Source organism: Chrysemys picta, chromosome 9 (assembly GCF_011386835.1).
Source record: "Chrysemys picta bellii isolate R12L10 chromosome 9, ASM1138683v2, whole genome shotgun sequence".
Taxonomy (NCBI): Eukaryota; Metazoa; Chordata; order Testudines; family Emydidae; genus Chrysemys; species Chrysemys picta.
The window spans coordinates 81,301,594-81,322,662 of NC_088799.1; the positions used below are offsets into that span (position 1 = coordinate 81,301,594).

General features: G+C 45.7%; 1 protein-coding gene across 5 annotated transcripts in view; it reads right to left on the reverse strand.

Annotated features, from left to right (window-relative positions):
- Positions 1 to 20,516, reverse strand: part of LOC101946875 (G-protein coupled receptor 83) — a 40,881-nt gene extending 20,365 nt beyond the window's left edge. Inside the window, exons 1-6 of one of the 5 annotated variants that reach the window (XM_005279525.5) lie at positions 20,276 to 20,480; positions 10,891 to 11,042; positions 9,736 to 10,005; positions 8,996 to 9,343; positions 7,577 to 7,702; positions 6,684 to 6,817 (exon numbers count right to left, since the gene is read on the reverse strand). In XM_005279525.5, coding sequence (XP_005279582.1) covers positions 6,684 to 6,817; positions 7,577 to 7,702; positions 8,996 to 9,292 — 557 coding nt within the window. In that variant the 5' untranslated portion in view covers positions 9,293 to 9,343; positions 9,736 to 10,005; positions 10,891 to 11,042; positions 20,276 to 20,480. Of the gene's footprint in view, positions 1 to 6,683; positions 6,818 to 7,576; positions 7,703 to 8,995; positions 10,006 to 10,890; positions 11,043 to 20,275 lie in introns of all 5 variants that reach the window. The other 4 variants (XM_065556572.1, XM_008172852.4, XM_008172854.4 and 1 more) reach the window with 4 other exon arrangements.
- Positions 20,517 to 21,069: the final 553 nt, after the last annotated feature.

The window sequence follows — 21,069 nt, forward strand, 5'->3', positions numbered from 1 at the left end:
ATTCTGTTTATGAATATTTTACACTTCTATAGGCCTTTCTCCATCGCTTTCAAAGTGCTTGGCAAAGCTGGGTAAACATGATTATCACCATTTTATAGAAAAGGTAACTGATACAGAGAGGCTAATGGGACTACATCAAGAATTAATATGGCCCATGCTGCTTAATTAAAATACAGGTCCATATATGTATCATACATGTGTAAATTAGTATTAGTAAGCACAATAATAATATTCATACTATCTACTTTTACACTAAGATAAAAGTGCTAATGGTGATCTATGGTATAAACTGATTACTTGTTAGTGTCACAGCATAGTACTGCACACTAGGACGTTTATACTTTCCTCTGAAGCATCCACCATTGGCCACTATTGGATGGGCCATTAGTCTGTTGCATTATGATACAAAGGGATGGCAGTTCCAGTACAATCATTCCAGTGTTTGCACGAAGTGGAAGATGTTAGGTTCTCATCCTGACCAAGGAGAGCAGCATTTCAGAAAAGTGTTAGACTAAATCAGGTCCTTGTATCCTAATGGGCTTTTTTGTCGTCCGGGTGCGCGCTCCCTTGTATTGAGGTCCACATTCCTGTTGTCAAGAGTGAATGACATGCTTTGTGTGGGTTTTTTCCTGAAGTATTGCATTATTCTAAACAAGAAAGGCCTATTAATGAAAACTGAAATCTTCTCTTGGAAGCCATTGCTGAGAAACGGGCAGTTTTGTGTATCATGGCATGAGATGGGTCCTCACGTCCTCTCAATAAGGCAAGAGAAACCCTTGTGACCCATTTTTTATAAACAAGATATCAAAGGCTGTCTTAAAGCAAGTAACTGCAAAGAAAAGAGAGTTCCCTAAAGGAAGGACAAAGCAAGGACAAAGCCCCATCAGACCATTCTTAGGAACACTATACAACCCTCCTACTCATCTCCCCCACACAGACCCCAAAAGGACAAACAGAAGGCAGGAGTGTGTCTCTGTAATATCCCAAGCTGTGGGCTCCACCTAATGACTCCCCATGCTTCCCCAAACTCACAGGTGTTGCCTGTTAGTTGCCTATCATATAGGATCAGGTTATCTATTAATATAAGTTAAACAATTTCTCAGTGCCCCCCACCAGGAGGGACTGAACATTCCATAGACCAAAAATAAGTACATGTAGCTGGAACTAATGAACTATTAAGGGAGGTGGTGACACACACATTTATTTCCTGGGGGTGTTTTAAACCCATCTTTTTCTGTCTCTCTCCCCTTCTGCTTTGTCTCTCCCTACCCATCTTCTTCCTACCTCCGTCTGTACTCAGTTGCAGTCACTGCAGGCTTCTTAATCCCTGTCAGACGACTTTATTCTCCAGACTTTGATTAATATCTTTAATATCCTGTTGTCAACCTCCTGCATTGATTATTATGCCATTAATAGAAGACCCTCCAGAACTGATTTCTGTGAATGTGGGATGACTGCAATCCTCAGGGGAGCTGACAAATATCAGGTGTGTAACTAAAAGGATTTTGGATTTTTAGAACTTGGAAACTTTTGATAATAAGGAAGTAGATGCAAATAGAGAAAGCAAACTTTGAGACAGAGAATTTAAGGCCAGAAAGGACTGTCACGGTTTAGGGCAACTGCACTCACAGGTGCTGACTTTCCAATGTGTGAGGGGTGCTCAATCCCAGGTTCTGCCGCAGGCCCTGCCCCCACTCCATCCCTCCCCCCAAGGCCCCACCCCTGCCTCTTCCTGCCCTGCCCTACCCACCTCTTCCTGCTCTGTTCTGCCCCCTCCCCCGAGCATGCCCTGTTCTCACTCCTCCCCCTCCCGCCCCGAAACAGCTGATTGTGGTGGGTGGGAGGCATGGGGAGGTAGCAGGAGGCGCTGAATGGTGCGGCCCACCAGCAGGTAGAAGGTGCTGGGGGGGAGAGGGAGGTGCTGATGGAGGGCTGCTGGTGAGTGCTCAGCACCCACCATTTTTCCCCATGGGTGCTCCAGCCCCAGAGCACCCATGAAGTCAGTGCCTATGACTGCACTTGGATTCCCCCTCAGTGGTCCTGCCAGGGCATCCACTCTCCGCTTCCAGCGCCCCAGGTGTTCTCTCTCTTGAGTGGAAACAAGCGTGTCTCTCCCTTATGAGTGGGGTTTTCCCAGGCTGGACAGTTCCATTGCCTTCACTCTGTCATTCCCAGCATGGACAGGTTACCTTAAGACATCTGCTTGCTTTCTCTTCAGAGATGGACAATACTGTAATTGCTACAGACATAAGTTACCACAAAGTTCTTTCTAGTCAAGCCTATTTTATTCTTAAAGTACAAAGCATTACAGAGAAAACATATTAAAATAAATAAAAGGACCTAATAAGCTTACTAGAGTTCATCCTAACTTTATAAATTAAATTAATGGAGATATCCTATCTCCTAGAACTGGAAGGGACCTTGAAAGGTCATCAAGTCCAGCCCCCTGCCTTCACTAGCAGGACCAAGTACTGATTTTGCCCTAGATCCCTAAGTGGCCACCTCAAGGATTGAACTCACAACCCTGGGTTTAACAGGCTAATGCTCAAACCACTGAGCTATCCCTCCCCCCTTTCTCTTGGGCTCTGGCAAGTGCATCTTTTAATACCCCTCCCTAGGGGCATCCTTGTTGTTACAAGTTCAACAGAGCTCCAGCTCACAACAAGTCCACTCAGAACACGTTCCGTTCCCTTTTTATACAGTTCAGAAGTCTTAGAACTGGAGTTTCTGGAGGCAGCTAGTAAGTATACAAAGGATCTCTCCCTCCCCAGGGCATATCTTCAAAAGGTTGGCTTCGGAGGGGAAGAATTTGCATTCTTCTCACCTCAATGTATTTCCTAAGGAAATCCACTTCCAACACATTGTTCCAAAAAGATCTTTGAGCTTTCTCATACCTTCCAGAGATTGCATTAATCTTGTCCTTCTGCTAAAGAAGTTCCATACAATCTCACAACAGTACATAAACATTTGCATTTATAATACAACGAACTCCAGAGGTGCTAACTTTAATTCAATAAGGTTTCACTTAATTCAGTAAAGTTTCTCTTAGTTCTGTAAGGCTTGTTCAGAATATTACAGGCCATTATCAATTCATATCATTAAAATGGAGTCCTGACCCACTTTGGGTCCCAACCCACCGTTTGAGAACTGCTGATCTAGTCTAACCTCCTGCATATCACCACCACCACCCAGCAGCCAAATACTAAACCTAACAAATGAAATTAGACTTAGGTATTACAGCCCTCAGGAGCCTAAACTATTATGTGCCACAGGAAGAGATGATCCTGGAAAGCAAACTGCATGCCACACTTCAGAGGAAGGCAATTTCCCGCCCCCGCCCCAGGTCACTGCCAATTTGATCCAGGGAAAAATTCCTTCACAGCCCCACATTTGGTGATCAGTTAGACCCTGATCATATAACCCGAATCTGTGCTCTGACCTACCTTTCTTACAGATACCACCAAACCCACTCACCAGCAGCTGGCACTTATACAGAACAGTTATGCACATCTGGAATTAGCACTATAAATAGCCAGGCTTATCAGGCAGTCAGCGCACAGAGCAAGCACCCAATCTGATGTCTCTCCTGATAAATATCCAAATCTGCTAGTGAGAGCAAGGGTGGGGAACATCAGTTGAGGAAAGCAGGAGGTTCGAATTGTATTGTAAAGGAGTGTGAGGTGGGGTTATCCCATCACAAGAACTCTGAGATGGATGACTATCCTCATAGTTCACAGTTCTCCAGGTATTATCATCCAGGTACTTATCTCCAGGGATTTATAGAAGGATGCAGGAATGCATAGTAAAAGGTTGTAGACCCTTTTTGAAAGAGCTGTTGTGAGAGCAAAACCAGGCATACCACAGTATTTTAATAAATCTATGGCCATCAAGGAACTCAGTGGTTCCCACAGTGCTGCACACTATGGCCACTTAGAACTTGCTGTTGACAGAACTTGTATCCTGCTCCAAAAACCTAGCCCACTATCACTTAAGAATCTCCAGAACTCATTAGCAGTATATGTCTGCGACACATAGTGGTGCAGTTCTGATTCTGTCCAATGCCATCCAGAGGGCAATGATGCACATACTCCCTAACCAGTTCTTTACACTATCAAAAACTCCAGTCCCAACCCAAGGCAATGTTTCCCCTCGCTGAGCTGTCTAATGTGTCAATGGAAGAGCAGAGACAGGGGCAAATGTAACAGTCTGAGCAGCATTTGTTCATTCATAAGCAACATATTTATACATTAAACATAGCTGCAAAGCAGTGCAACCCTTGTGTGGTCTAACCAGTGAGGACATTGTATAAATCAGTAAGATACTGCCCAGGCAAATAAAAGGCAAGCACAAGTAAGAAAGAGAATGCAATACAATATACTACACGTTAATTTTATATATATCATCTTAAATATGAATTCCTCCCTCCCCAAAAGGGAGTGAGAAATTAAGAGGCGAGGCAAGGGAAAACAAATGGGCACTTGTATTAAAGGTTTTCTAGACAACATTCTTAATATAATAGTTTTGATGTAATAGCATTGTGTCCTCTCTCTTTTGCTGTCCATTCATAGGAGGGAAGTAGCTGTGAGCCAAGGAAGAAAGCCAAGGCTATCTTGTGTGGTTTTTGCACAGATAAGTCAGAGGGCTCTGTAAGCAAGATGAAAATCTTTCTAATGCTGATTATTATAGCCTCCACATTCTTCTCTTCGCGACTGAAATCTCAAGCAGACAATATTGCTCGCTGTGATACTATCAATTCTGAATTGGTCCAGTGGGGTTCTCCTGGATATTTACTGACCAGCAGTATTGAACGAGAACATGGGGAAAAAATAAACCTGGTTTGTTTTCATGCATCTTATATGGCTGCATCTATCCCGAAGAGACCTTCTTTCTTTATTGGTTAGGAAGAGAGTCTCATTAGCTGGTGCCACAAGCTTGCTGTCAATAGTGGACTAAGGCAGTACCTATGATCTTGGCCCTGCCCCAGAGTACAATGATCCCTGGATCCATCACCCCATCCTGCCCCCATGATACAATGTTTTGATGTCAGGATCCTAAAACCACAAGTCCTCAATAGCTTCTGCCCATCTATGTTGGCTATATTGCAGGTATCACCCTGAGTTTGATTTACATGCCTTTTGCTGGCACTGATCCATGCTACTTTGTGGGCACTGGGGTCAGAAGATCTCTCATATAAAGGGAGAAGAAGTAGTTTAAGGCTTAACTAAGAAGAGACAACTGCTGGGTCTGGGCTTCCGCATGGTAGACTAGATAACTATCTTGAAATTGGACGCAAGATAGCTGTCTTTGGACTCCCCCTTCCCTTCCCTCCCACAATGGAGCAAGAAGAGAAATATTTATGGATTTTGCTATGCCAAACTCCAGCTCAGAATCTTCACCTTCTTGTGGAACTTTGTGAATCTTCCTCTGAATGTGAAGTTTCACTCTATCTCCTTCATGTTTGCCAAGCAAACAGCACTCTTCACCTCCTCTTCACAGCAAAATAACCAAAGCAAAGTGGCATTAACAAGAAAGGTTTTGTTTTCCTGCAGAATCACCAGACCGCCTTAAAAAGCACCGCCATGTGTTATGGTGCTGCTGCTTCTATTTTGATGTATTGTGTTTAAGTGTTTGTCAGAGGTGCCTAAGTGTTGAGAGAGGCTCCTCTTGTTTAGATTTATCAAACAAACAGGGCCGGCTCCAGGCACCAGCCTGGCAAGCAGGTGCTTGGGGCGGCCACTCCGGAGAGGGGCGGCACGTCCAGGTATTCGGCGGCAATTCAGCGAATGATCTCCAAGCAGAGAATGATCTCCTCCCGCCGAATTGCCGCCGCAGATCGCGACCGCGATCACGGCTTTTTTTTTTTTTTTTTTTGGCTGCTTGGGGCGGCCAAAACCCTGGAACCGGCCCTGCAAACAAATAAAACCAAAGATGCTGAAGTGAGATGATCTCGCTCACTGAGTAAATCAACTCCTGTGGCTCAGTTTGCAGAGGTTTGCACTCCTGTTGATCAGCAAGGGAAGTCGTTGTTGTGTAATGTAGTGACCCTAGATAGCTCTATGCACGGCTTAGACACGTATAGCTTTGCCTATGTAAGTACCAGACGTGTGTGCTGTGGTTTTGAAAGTTTGATTCCTGCCTCTTTCACCTTCCCTCACAAGAATATAGGGATGGCAGGGGTGTCCTGTTTATGAACAAAAAAGTGAATGGGGAAAACAGTTGCATTCTAGCTAAAATAGCCTTCCAGGAGTGAATCTAGTGCTGAGAGAAACCACACAGTACCTCGAAGTCTTTTAGAGATGATAGAAAACCATGGCCCTGAGCACTTGTGCTCACTAAAGTTCCAAAGGCCCCAAGGTTCACAGTGGACCAGCTATCTTGACCAAACTCCATTTTGTGTAATCACATTGGCCCAGATCCTCAAAGGTATTTAGGTACCTAACAACCATTAAAATCCATGATAGTTAGATGCCTAAATGCCTTTGAGAATCTGGGTCATTCTGTCTATATAAAAGTCCCCGTGCATTGTCAATTGGACACAGTGATCATCACTTCTTGGGCTAAACTATCCTGCTTTATGTCAGCTGCAGCTTCCCACCTAAAGAAGTAATTACATTTCAGTAGTAAGGGAAGTGATTCTTTTAAATGACTGTGTAACGTGCCATAGGGGCAGAGGAGCAACTTACCGGTAGTTGTACTGGAAAAGCTTCTGATAGATTGCGTGGGGCAGGGAGAAGCAGGTTGCCATCAGCCAGATAACAGAAATACTCAGCGCTCCTCTTGTTAGTGACATCCTTTGCTTTAGTGGGTTCAGAATAACCTGCAATGGAGACTTCACAGTGACCATCATCTCACCGGGAAAGAAAAGTCCCTTCATTGTTACCTGTGACTGATATTTTTCTTCACATGTTCCAATGCTTTTAAGAAAATCACTGAATATGCCTAACTAATTAGAGTAATCTAGAGAAAACTGAAACGTAGAACTCTACAAATGGTACCAAAGAGTACCTTCAAGTCAATTTTTTTCTGGTTTGTCTTGAAATTACGTCATACCTTAAACCATGACTGAGCAGTGACAATTGTGTAAGATTATCTCCACTTGAAAGGATGTTTATTCTAAATAAATCAAATTAAGAAATGCCTCACATTGTAACTGAGGCAACAGAGCACACCTGGCTTGGGTAATTTGAATTTTCACACAAGGTGAAGTGAGCACTTTATTTTTTGACATTATTTGTGGAGAATTTCAGGATCTGAAGATCACTAATTGCCTGATATCAATGGAAGTTTTCTACAGGGAAGGGACATTGTTTGTATGTTCCTATTTTTTTCTCTCTACATTTTGTAATGAATGTAGTGCTCACAAAAATGACAGGCTGATACCAATGGCTGTAGGCCACAATAACACAGGCAGAAGCTATATAAACTCCCCTGTCAGCTCTGACAATGCCCCCTCTTGTGACACCCCATTTTATTTCAGTTCTGGACTCCCCTTTGCTTACCCATGGTTAGATAGGGGATACAGTGGTTTGGAGCATCTGTGCCAAAGGAATCTTACAACAGTCTGGGGATTCTGTACCTGATGTCTGTCCAGAGCTATGGCTGTCAGGGTGAGTGTGGAGACATGAAGAGAGCAGTACTGCACGAAGCGGCTGATATGACACATGGCCTTTCCAAAGACCCACGTGCTGTTCACAAACCGAACCTGCAGGGAATGTAACAAACCAGCAAAACCATCAGCAGGGCACAGTGGTTCATGTACCTGAGCCAAACAAATAGAGGCGCTCTTGAGACTGCATCTGGAGAGCTCATGAACATACATAGCCTTATGGTGCCCTCTGTCACTTGAGGCAGGTTTCCTTTGAAGCCCAAGAAAACTATTGTCAACTTTAGACATTGAAACTCCTTGGTAATTGTTTATAAATAAGACTACGACTTAGAGACAGAGGTTGCGGAAGTCATGGAATGCGTGACTTCCAGCGACCTCTGTGACTTCAGCCTGTGGCGGCCGGGAGCTGCAGGGTCCCCCGCCACCCACAGGGGCTGGGAGCCGAAGGGGTACCCCCCTGCCTCTGATGGCCCCTGGAACTCCAAGCCGCCGCAGGTGGTGGGAGTACCCTGCAATTTCTGGCTGCAGCAGGGGAACCCCTGGGCTCCTGGCTGCAGTGGGCAGTGGGGGCCCCCCAAGCTCGCAGGTGGCGGGGGAACCCCTGGGCTCCCAAGCACTGCGGGCCCCCAGAGCAGCGGGCGGTGGGGGCACCCCGCAGCCCCCAGCTGCTGTAGACTGTTGGGCCCCCCCCCAACTCTCAGCCATTGGTGGTGGGGGACCCTGGTGCTCCAACACCCAACCTGCGGTGGGAGCCCCCAGAGCTCCTAGCCGCCCCATAGCTGCCCTGCAGATAGCCATTTTGACACACATATTTTTAGTAAAAGTCACAGACAGGCCACGGCTTCTGTGAATTTTTCTTTATTGCTTGTGACCTGCCCGTGACTTTTACTAAAAGTATCCTTGACAAAATCTTAGCCTTATTTATAAAGGTTAAGACTGAAATTCCAGACATTTTGCCAAATAGCAACTTCTAGGAGCTTCACATCCAGTTTAGAGCCTTCTAAAGGCTTGAGCCTGTAAATCACACCCCACTTGTGAATACATCCAAAATAATTCCAATGGAGGAGTCTATACAAGCACTCACTCCATATCGCATGGAAGCTCTACTGCACTCTGGTGGTTCAATGGCAAGGACTAGGAGGTGATGTTGTTGGAGCTAATTTTGGATTTGGAAAGACTAAGTAGGGAGTGGGGGGGGGGAGGAGACCCCTCTTTTGCTTACCTGGCAGAGCTGCTGTCTATGGGCCATGACTCTGCCCAGTTCAAGTCTTAGCCCCAGAAGCATGCACTGAGTGAGTGCAGCCACCAGATGAAGCACTCTGCTGGATGGCCAAGCCCATGCCTAGCTCCGTTTTCGGCAGGCATAGCAGCACGGCTTGTGGCACTTACCAGAGTGAAAGGAGTGTTGAGCAGAGTGATCATGATATCGGACACTGCCAGGTTGACAATGAAGAGACTGGTGGCTGAGTGCGTCCTCTTGTTCTTGATCACCACGTGGCAGACCAGCATGTTGCCAAACAGGGATATGATGATGATAACTGAGTATGCCACAATTAGAAGAGCTTTCACTGTCGGCTTCTGGGACTCTGGTTCATACTTGGCCAGCTCAGCAAACTTCTCCCACTCAACAATCCGACTGTCTGTCCAGTTGAAGGCTGTCCTGTTGGCTGCCTGGTAGATTGACATGAGATTGGCCAAGGAAGAGCTATGGTCGAACTCCTCCAAAACTCCTGTGACCTGGGGAAAGTAGGGAAATGACTGATGTAGGGGGCGAGTCATTGTGGTTTCCAACTGGGTTAAGCTAAGAGCAGACACAGTTTAAGTTGCAGCTCCAGGAAGCGTGGTTAGTGATTGTTTGACTTTGGAGACGTTGCTCCTCTATGAGGCTAGAGGGCATGCAGTCAGCATTAGTAAAGCCAGCCTTTAAAATGTAAAGTTAGAGAGCGGCTACAGGGCACAATAAATTCTTCTGTGCAGTCAGAAAGGCAGTAGGGTCTTGTTTAACTCTGATGTGCAGCGTGGAAAGGAGTTGTGAGGAATTGCAGACTCTCATAACTCTTTCATGTGGTAAAAATTGCATTAGCCACTAAGACAGGGTGGAAAAAAATCCAAAACTACATGAAGCAAACCTGTAACAAACTCTCAGGTCAATGCTAATCTTGGATAGCATTCGGCACTGTCCTACTCCCACTTCAGCTTCTCTCCTTGTTCTCAGCTGTACTTATGGTTCTTTCACCCTTCTGAGATACTGTTGTGTTCATCCTCATTTCTTTATTTCTAACCACCTTACTCTTTTCTGTTGAAATGAAATGCACAGCCATTTCCAGGACTGTCCTTAAGTGCACAAATAGCTGTTATCTTCATCTAACCACGATAATTGTCCAGAGGGTATTCAGAATCTGTGAATTATATCAGAAGAACATTATAGGCTATTTTCTCTTCCACACAATAGCTGTGAATTCTACTTCCACTCTTTCATTTTTGATGGTAAATGATCTTTTCAGCTAGAGGCCTATTGATATCATATACAAATAAACTATTATGTAGACACAGAAGGACTGGAACATTCCTCTAGACTCAAAAGTTTAACTCCTAATACTTTCTGAGCCCCCCTCTAAGAGGACATCCAGATATTTTTGGCAACTGACCTGCAATTAGCAGAAAGCAATACATTTTTTGTATGCTAGTGACTAACAGGGGTGGCATGGCATAAAGATGTTGTTAGCAGGAATTACTTAACTATATCCCACCATCATGTATATGCTATAGAGAGAGAGAGAGCAAAAAGTGTTACATGCTGTGACAGGTTGGACCCCTTGGGAAGTCACCTGATGTGCTGAGATACCACTGAGTCTATCTGTTCTGCCAGCATGGGCCCCTTTAACCGGGCTTGCTGAGCCAGGCTCTTAAAACCTTCTCTAACACACACACACAGGCAGGGCCATACTCAGCTGCAGATCAGCTCAGGGAAGACTCAGCTTAAGGGACTTGCTCCAGCACTCAGATGTCCACCTCCCTTGGAGTATAAACCCCAAATTATATGAAATTTGCCTCTTCCCTCAATGTGGAGGAGGGTGTATACAACTTCTCCTCCCCCACCCAGTTAGAAATTACATAAACTGGGTTATATTATAAACCAGAAATAAATGTATTAACTATAGCAGGTGTATTTTAAGTAGTTAAAGAGGTAGCAGACAGAACAAGGCAGAGTACTAAGAAAATAAAACAGAGCACGTAAACTAAGCTTAATACACTAAAGAAGCTGGTTACATATAAATTCTCACCCTAAATGTCGTTCTAATAATCTTCTTCACAGGCCAGACGCCCTTCCAGCCTGGGCCCAGTTCTTTCCCTCAGTTCAGCCTTAGTTGTTTCCAGCAGTCATCTTGGGTGGGGTAGCAGGGGAGAACTGATGACCTTGGATTACCTCACTATACTTTGTTCCAAACAAAACAAAACAAAAAACATTTTACATAAGTATTCAAAGTACCCTTCATTAAAACTTTAGAAAAACAAAAGTGTGGAAAGGCCAGGGGCAGAGGAGGGGGAAAGAGGTGGAAAGAAACCAATTAAACCTGTCAGGTCAGTTTAAAGTACAGGCTACCAGCAGCAAATTAAGTAAACTGAGAGAAAGAAGAAGGAAAAGAAGAAAAGAATATAGTTAGCACTGAACCAAGAGTAGGCTCCCCGGGTTGAAACAGTTGGGAATCCATACCCCCAGGTTCTCATCCTGGCTCTGGGAGAAGAGTGGGGGGGTTGTTACCTGCTCCTGCAAACCCTGCCATTTTTTACTTTGAAACCTTTTCTTTTTTTCTCCACTCCCCCAGGACCAAGTCCCAGCTCCTGTCTCTAAAGGAGGTCTGTTAACTTTGCTTTTGATTTTAAACCCTGTTGTGCCAAATTATTTTTAACCACCCCTAACTACTTTACAACCCTTCAGCAGCCCTTGCTGAAACAGCATCAAACTTGAAAGATTACTGGCAGCTTTCCATAATGCTGCACTTACTTTAAACCTCTCACAAGTGGACTGAAGTGCCTCCTTTTCCTGAAAACCATTCAGTCCCAATGGGCAGGGACCTTCTTTTACTACCCATATACCAAAGGAGGGTGGGCTCCTTAGCCACCCTCCATCCCTCTGGGTCCCCTAACACTTCCTCCATTTTCTTTTTAATCTCATCCCAGGCTGACCCCTGCACCTGGTATGGGCCCTGGTTCTTCCTTATTCATTTATTCAAAAAATCCTTTACCCTGGCTTGCCAGAACCCGCAACTACCATCACGAGAGTTCGCTATGCCCCCTCCAAGCAGCTGCGCGGATTGTTGGGGAGGGGGACTTACAGGCTGCCACTCACCTATCCGATGTGATGCATCCGAGTTAACGGCACCAAGATGTTAGGGGGCTTATTTTTTTACCCTCTCACTTTCCTGGTCCTTCTTGCATGAACAGAGAGCAACAATACCCGAAGTTCAAAGGTACAAACAATTTGATGTTTATTGGGGTGAGCTTTCAGCAAGCATGATTCCAGTTTCCTTCCTTAGTGTCCCCCTTCCCAGCTCTGACACCAAGAGCCTTGCCTGTGTCCCTGTTCCTGTTCCCATTCCCTTCCTTAGCAAAACATGATCCCATTCCCCCTCCCCCCGCTTACTTCCTGATTGACTGCAAATTATATAGTAAAACTTAAGTTTTGCTTAGCTATACCTTAACCAATCATTTTACTGAAATTTAACTAACCAAACCTAACATACTGTAACATGGTTATTTAACCAATTATAGCCCACCACCTTAATTGGTTTACACCCAACAAAATTAATTATACAGCAGACAAAAACAATTACAGAACCAGTCAGAGATTATACAAACAAATAATAGAAAAGTAGAAACTACAGTAATAAAACAATACAAAAATAAGAATTTTACATTCCAGCTATTAATAAGTAAGTTCTTGCCAGACAGGATGCTATTAAACTAAGTTTCCTTTTACATCTTCTAGTCTCTTCCCTTTCTCTAAAGGTAATAGAAACATTAGGACAAAATTGTATTTCTAACAGCCCAATAGCACCTTATTTCCATGTAACTAGTTAAAAATGTAAAAATATAACCATACACTTCCCAGTTTATGGCTGGCCTCTGCTGCTTAGCCAAAGGCCTCAGCCTAAGAACCAGGCCTCAAACTGTCACACAAAAAAGGCCCTTACACATACAAAAAGTAATTTAAATTCTCTTTTATACCTCTAACTAGCTAAGTAATAAAAATACACCTAAATTCTTAAAGTATAGGCCTTTGCAAACAGGCCTAAATATCTATATCCTAACACTTTGTTTCCTAGTTTGACCCTCCTTCCCTTACAGTGGAAAGTGACAAGTCGTCCTAGGTAACGTTTTAGTATCAGGTGACAAGACCACCTGACTCTGTAGGGCCCTTGTAGCCATTCTCCACAGGCTGACCCACAGGTTCACGGGAAGACTAAGCTCTTTTAGAACAGGAGTTCACGGCTGCTACTCTGTAAACTCTTTTACAGTCCATTGTCCTTGATGGGCCATCCACCATGTCTGGCTTTTCCATTGTTGTACCTGAAGTGTTGGCAGTGGGCATCACCCAAAGTAGCACAGTTGAAATACAGCTACATAGTCAGTATCCCTAACTTAAGATACAGAAATGATACATGCATACAAATAGGATAATCGCATTCAGTAAATCATAACCTTTCCAATGATATCTCACATGAGCCATCTTGCATAAAGTACATCTCAGTTATGTCATATTCATTATCATAAGCATATTTTCATAAAGAATATGGAATGACACATCACACATGCTACTTAAAAGTTGCATCAGTGTTATTTTGCATATCCCTCTGCCTGTGAAACCAGATGCCTTCACTATTGTAAGTGCAACTCAACAGGCCTCAGAGGGAAAGGAAACCTTTGAAAAATTCCTAAAATAGCACACTTTTAAGGACTGTACACCTCACAAGCTTCCGGGGCTAAGCCTTAAACCATTGGGCAAGAGAGATTTCTGGCTTTCTAATGGTACAAAGACCAACTCGTGTACTTTAAACATGTCACCTAATTATTGCCAGTGTTGTGTCAGGGTAACCTGCAAAGAAGGAAACACTTCTTTGGCAGGTTGATTTTTCTTTTTCTAAAAGTGGTAGCTGTTTGAAGCTGTTCAAAGGTTTGTAGGTGGGGAAATATTCTCTCTCTCTCTCTCTCTCTCTCTCTCTCACACACACACACACACACACACACACACACACACACACACACACACACACTATAGCCCTATATTTTTTCAGGTGGTCTGGTAAGAGGCAGTAGGGTGAGCAATTTGTACACTCACTGAATGATCCACTCCCCCAGCCACAATATTCCAAGTTAGACATGCAGGTATAATGGGTGGTGATTTGAGTGAATTCAAATGGCCAGTCTCTATAGGTAATTCTCCCTTCCAGGTGGTCCTTCCATTTCAACCATGAAGCAGAGTGTGAGATCAGTTCATGGGGGAAGTTTACCCTGTGCTATATCTGCTTGGAGGATAAGCAGGTGATTCGGTCAGGCCTGCCAATCTGGCATCTTTCACCACCCACTGAACTCAGTGAAAAATGTTAAGGAGAAATGTGCTCCCACACAGAGACTGTAAATCTCAAATACAATCAATAAACGCTTGTGGAAAGCAAGAATTCTAAAGCTTTGCATCCATTTTGTTGTTTCCAATAAATGTTGCCCCTAGTTGGGTTGAGGGAGGGGAATTTATTCCCCAGTGTTTCCGACCCTTTCACCAAATTGACCAAACCTACAGTCTTGTATTTCTACTGTTGTCTGCCAGTGCTGGGGGACACCCCAATACCCAAGTTCTGTGTTGTTCCCAGAGGATGATATTTCTTGCTCATTGTATACACTATCCTTTCAATGCAGCATAAGCACAGGGCACTGACTTACCCTCCTCCCCACCTCCCAGAACTGTTTTATCAGTAATAGAAATCACTGTGATAGCACCTTATATTTGCTTGGTGCTCTACAACTGTGGACCCAAATGCTGCAAACAGGGCCGACAAGAGGGGGGGGAAGCCAGTGCAAATTACCGGGGCCCGACAGTCCAGAAGGGGGCCTGGGGCCCAACTCCCCCCTGCCCCCGTCGCCTTACCGGGGCCCGGCTGTCCAGAAGGGGGCCCGGGGCCTGGCTTCCCCCCTCTTTTGTCGGCCCTGTTTAGCCAGTCCGCCCTTGCTGGGGGGCCTGAAAAAAATTTTTCACCAGGGCCCGAATCCACTCTCGACAGCCCTGGCTGCAAGGAGCTCTACAGGGGCTGACCCTATGCCTTCTGTGATGTTGTGTACACCCCACATAGGACAGGAAGGGGTTACAGTGGCCAGGGAGGCTAATTAACTCCACAGGTGGGGCTTGTATAAAACCAGTTAGCTGGCAACAGAAGGAGGCTGCTGGGAAGTAGGATGTAGTCACTCCCTGAGTAGAGGGAATGGGGAGGCTGGCAAACTTAGAGAGGGGGGAAGTCATTAAGGTAGGTGAAGGCTCAGGGGACTAGCCACAAGGAATAGGAGTGCAGACCTTGGCTGCTGACCAGAGGGCCCCTGAGCTGGAACCTGGAGTAGAGGATGGGTTTCCCTACCAGCCACTGGGAATGTGGCACCAACTAGGCAGGGGACAGCAGATTGCCTGGGACAGTTTGTCCTGGAAAGATTTTGTTATGTGTTCCCCTTCCGGGGGTAGTGTATGGTGACCCAGCTAGAGTCATGAAGAGGAGGCTGCAGTTCCTAGAGTGAGAGGTGTCCCTAGAGCGAGGATATGACAGGAGAGACACCACCAGAGAAGGGTTCAATACCTGGTCAGAGCTCATTCCCAGGATAACCAGAAGGAGGCACCACTAATGGTGAGTCACCTTATGGTACCTACACAGAACTCCATGCAGCATTGGGCTGGAGATAACAGGAGATGTTCCCTGCCCTGAAAAAACACATGCTTTAAGCTAGATAAGACACAGGATAACAGCAGAGGGAAGGTGGGTTGTGAGGATTACTGATGAATGAAGGACTGGTGGAAGAAGTGCATTAGAAGGAGGGATATGAAAGAAGAACATGGGGGTACATGGCAGATGAGAAGAAGAAGACCCTCTAGCATGTGAGGTAACATGATGGAAGACAGGAAGCCAAGACTGGGAGGAGAGAAAGAATACAACAAGCCAATATTTGGGATAGTATTAATTTTTCATGGTCCTGTCCCAGCTCCTAAAAGCCTAAACCTTGCAGGCTAGTTAAAGAGCCCTGAACTCCTTTTGGGTGTCATGGTACAGCATTAGGACACCACTTGGGTGAATCATACACATTATCACAGCCAAGAAGAAAACCAGGACTCTGTCTTTTATAGGCAGCAGCTCTGCCAGGTGAGCCAAGAGACAGTCTATCGTAGACCAACCTGGTAGGAGCTGTGCTTAGTCTCATCCAGAACTTTCCCTTTGTATAGCTTTCAGAACCAGGGTTGGACTGTGTTGTGGGGGGGGGGGGTGGGGGGGGAGGCTTCTGCTTGAGGCACTCTGATGCACAGCTGCTTGGCCCCTCTGCCACTGAAGGACTGTATGTAATGGAGCTCTGTGTTGTCCTGTCCCACTCCTGGAATACACCCCCCTTCCGTGTGGGGTGGGGAAGTAGCTGGTAGGGAAAGCAGTAACGCCGCAACTGCCAGCAGAAAGTTCCCCTATATGAGGGAAATTCCCACTGTCCTTTTCCAGCCTCTTGGAGGCCATGGCACAAACAGGCCTCTGTGAACTGGAGAATCTGGCCCTCAGTCTCTGCCAATGGTTTGACTCATGGATTTGTCAACAAGTGTGAGCTGTAACCAGGGCCCATGCTACCATTAAGGCAAACTAGGCGGTTGCCTAGAGAGCCAAGATTTGGGGGCGCCAAAAAGCGGTGCCCCCAATTTTTTTTTTACAGCGTTCCTACGCCTCCTCCCCGAGCACGCGGTCACCACTCCACTTCTCCCACCTCCCAGGCTTGCAGCACCAATCAGCTGTTTGGCGCTGCAAGCCTGGAAGGGGAGGAGAATTAGAGTGGGGGCAGTGTGCTCGGGGAGAGGTGGAGCAGAGGTGAGCTGGGGTGGGGACCTGCCACATGGGGGGGAGCTGCCGCGGGGGGGGGCGTGCCTCAGGGTGGGGGGGGAGCTGTCGCGGGGGTGGGGGCTCGGGGGGCACAAGATGGAAGTTTCGCCTAGGGCGTGAAACTTCCTTTGCACCAGCCCTGGCTGTAACATTCCCATTAGGGCTTGTAATAATGGTGAGGTCTGAAAATCCCACCCATAAGCAGAGGGAAATTCAAAGAAGCCAGCTAACGTGAGGGGAAAGAGAAGCCGGTACTGCTTAGAAAGACACTGCCCAACCTCAGTCTTGTTCTCAGTGGCATTTATTATTTTAATAGGAAGGAGGATGACTAGCCCAGTGGCTGAACCATGAAACTTACAAGGAGACCTCAGAGTGGTCCAGATTCACCAAAGGGCTACACTGGAACCTCCCCAGGGAAACAGGCTGCAGTAGTACAACTTATCTGCAACTTCAATACATATTGTAGGGGCTCTGTATGGGTCCAGAACAGTGACAAAGGTGGGCAGTGCTGGCTGAAAAGGGGGCATGGCTTTCTCTACGTCTGAAACACCTCCATCTTCCCCCTTAATCCCTTGATATCTTCCCCCTTTCTCCTTAGTGTTGGCCTGAGTTTCTGGAAAGTCTTTTAGGACAGTGTTAAGGATGGTCCATAAAACAAATGGATACAAATACAGGTCTTGGAAGAAAGTATCAAAGGCTAGGTCTACACTACCGGGGGTGGGGGTCGACCCAAGATACACAACTTCAGCTACGTGAATAGCGTAGCTGAAGTTGCATATTTTAGGTAGCCTTACCTGGCTGTGAGGACGGCGGCGAGTCGACCGCTGCCGCGGCACCGTCGACTCCGCTTCCGCCTCTTGCCGCGGTGGATTTCCGGAGTCGACGGCAGAGCCATCAGGGATTGATTTTATCGCGTCTTCACTAGACACGATAAGTCGATCCCCAATAGATAGATTGCTACCCGCCGGATCGGCGGGTAGTGAAGACGTGCCCCAAGAGACTAAAGGAAGCATGAATCCTGAAAACAGCTCATTGAATGCACTTTCCCACCTGTTAAATCATTCACAAGAGAGAAAGATGGGCTATAGGAGAAATCCAAGAGCTTTTAGCTGCTAAAGTATAGCAGGAGTAATCAAACAGAAAAAAACATCTGATTTACTGAACACCGAAATAATACTGGGGGTGTGATTAGCCTTTGACTGTGGTGGTTATGCTTCTGCATGACACAAGAGCCAGGGCACATTCAATGAAACTGAAAGGCAGCAGGTGTCAAACAGAAAAGAAGATACTTTTTTTTTTTTTTTACAAAAGGCACAATTAGCCCATGAAATTCATGTAACAAGATATCTTTGAAGCCAAGAGCTTAGCAGGATTCTAAAAGGAGTGGGAGTCTACATGGATAACGAGAATATCCAGATTTACATTCAGTAAGGATTTTACAGAGTGTGGAAAGGATATAAACCCTGTAGTAACTTTAATTTAGTCAATTCCTTGTTGTCATATTCAGCATCACTCTGCTCCCCTTTAGGCCACCACTAGGTCTGACCTTTCCCTTCCTTCCCCATCTTCCTTTCTCTCTCTTTCTTCCCCTCTTTGAGAGTCTCCGTTACTCCTTCCTTTGCATTTCCATTCCTGCAGCAATTCCCAGCTCTTCTAGGGCTTTAGTCCCTTCACCCCCTTTTTCTGTTCTGTCTGCTAGAATGATCTGCCATGGAATGGTTAATGCTGATGTTGAAGTATCATCACTGGGCTTTATAGCTGATGTGTCAAATTAGATGAATGGGGAGTGGGTTAGTTCACACCCCTCAGAGCTATCTTATCAGGCTCTCTGCAGACTCAAGCAGACATCACTGTGTCAGTTTACACTGGTTTAACATTTGGAAGGTTTTCTTTGCAACCATAAAAGATAAAAAGTTCCTTTTTTTACATGAAAGCTGAGTTTCTGGAGAATGTGGCTAGGTCATGTGGGCCGCATACATACACTATGTGGGCCAGATCTGGCCTAGGGATACCAGATATCCTGATTTTATAGGAACAGTCTGGATTTTGGGGTCTTTTTCTTATATAGGCTCCTATTACCCCCCATCCCCATCCCGATTTTTCACACTTGCTGTCTGGTCACCCTAATCTGGCCTGCAGGTCATATGTTTGACAGCCCTCCTGAAAGTGATGGGGGTTAGGAGGAAACTTCCCCTGAGGATAGGTTATTCTATAAGAATGGAATTTTTAAAAGTATCCAAGTGATTAGGCACGTGAGCCCTACTGAGTCAGTAGCACTTGGGTGTCTAATTCATTTAAGTAGGTTGGAAAATCCCACGCTCACTGGCCATTAGAGAGTTTCTTCCAGTGTCATTTGAAGTAACCAGTACTGGCCGCTGTTGGAGACTGCGTACTACAGGTCTGATCTGGGATGGAAATTCCTATTTGTGTGTGTTTAAGCTAAACCTAGATTGTGCTCCTGTCATAACTGAAACATTCTGTTTTTATGTCTGAAGGGAGCTTGTGTAGCAGGCAGGTTTTTGTACATTAGCTCATAGTTCTATAGATTTATATATTAACTGGAGGAAAACTGAAGTAGCCAACTTCAGATAAACTTTTACATGTTTCTTTTATGGGGCATCACCATCTCTTTTGAATGTATCTCTAGCTGTTTAAAAACATCTTTTCTGTTTAACAAGCATCTTCACGATCACAGGCTGCCAGTTAAATCCCATTCTGAGCATATAAGTATTACTGAAGCTCAGCTGTTCCTCCATTGCTTTGTCAACCCAGGATAAAAGCAAATAAACTATTTAATAAAATCAGATATTAAAAGTACAAATTATGCACAGGCTACAGGCAAACTCTAATTAACTAGGAGAACAAATTACCTTGTCTTTAACTTATTTCTCATTCTGCCCTCCACTCACATTTGCTTAATTTTGTACAGAAATCCCCAAGAATTACTACGTCAGCTTTAAAAGGCAATTTCTTTAAGTACTGTCACAAAAGTGTCTCGAATTCAAAAAATAAGGTCAGCAACAGAAATCCTCTAACAATCACAGCACTCTCTCCTGGATTTCGCTCTGTTTCCATTTAGGAATTTATTTAGGGATCTGCAAAGAAGCGATCAGTGATCAGTTTGTATAAAACGCTTTCCATTCAAAGGGTCTCTTCAGAGAGCATAGAAAATTCACACCCAGGGAAGTATTGCAATCTAGTGACATACTCTCTCTCTTTCACACACACACACACACACACACACACACACACACACACACACACACACACGCCTGGATAGTTTTTGCAGTCTAGTCACACGCACACTCACAAAATGTTCCAATCGAGTGAAATGCCGGCCAACACTCCCGTGTGAACAGTGCAATCGAACCACACACACACACACAAACCCCTCGGAGATTGCAAGCTAGCGGCACACACACTGTACATTTTTTTTAAAGTGTGGGATAAAAATGCCGACTGACTACACGAGAAGCTAAATTCACAGAGCTGCTGCACTGAGCCAAGTGCAGCAACATAACGTTCGTCCTCCCTTATTTAACTTCGCTTCTTTACCCACCTGCTGCAGGGAGAGGTCTCGCAGCCACCCCCCAGCTCCTTCAGAAACCAGCCGCCTGGCCGGGAGGGGCGGCTCTCCGTTGGTCCTGCTACTTTGCAAGAGGCTCGCTGCAGCCCAGGGATTTCCCTCTTTCCTCCGCGCCCGCAGCCTCCGCGCTCGCCCGCAGCACCAGGCTGGAGGGGACCAGCCTGTTGCACTCACACATGGTGCCTACCGCCCGCTCCCCCTCAGCGGGCCCCACGAGCGACGCTGGCCGGCCAATCAGAGGCAGCAGCGGGCAACTAGGGTGGGGGGGATGACTGCTCTCATTCACAAAACAATTGGTCTGGTCCCCCGCCCTGGGTGGCACTGCCGATCTGCAGCGCCCAGCTGAGCTGGCGGTGCGGATGCCACAGCAGCAAACCCAGCCGAACAGATTGCAGCCCCAGGGGCACGTTGAGTGCCTTGAGCAAGGACTGTATACCGATTGCCAAGCTGCCCGCCTGTCCCGCTTTCTCGCTACCTTCTCGGATGGAGCCCATCGATATGGCATCTCGCTGCTTAAATTACATTGACCTTTTTTTTTGGATGGGTTATTTAGGCAGGTCGCTTTGCTTCTTCGTGCCTCCGTTTCCACAGCTGTGCTAAAGATACTCACCTTCCTTGGTAAAGTGCCTTGAGATCTGTGGATTACACGTTCTGCATAACAGCTAGGTATTATTAGTTTGCAAAATCAATCGTACAATCAACCCCTGGAGAAATCAGACCGTAACCAGGTCCTGCCTCCCCCCTAAAGTGAATAGCTTAATTCCAGT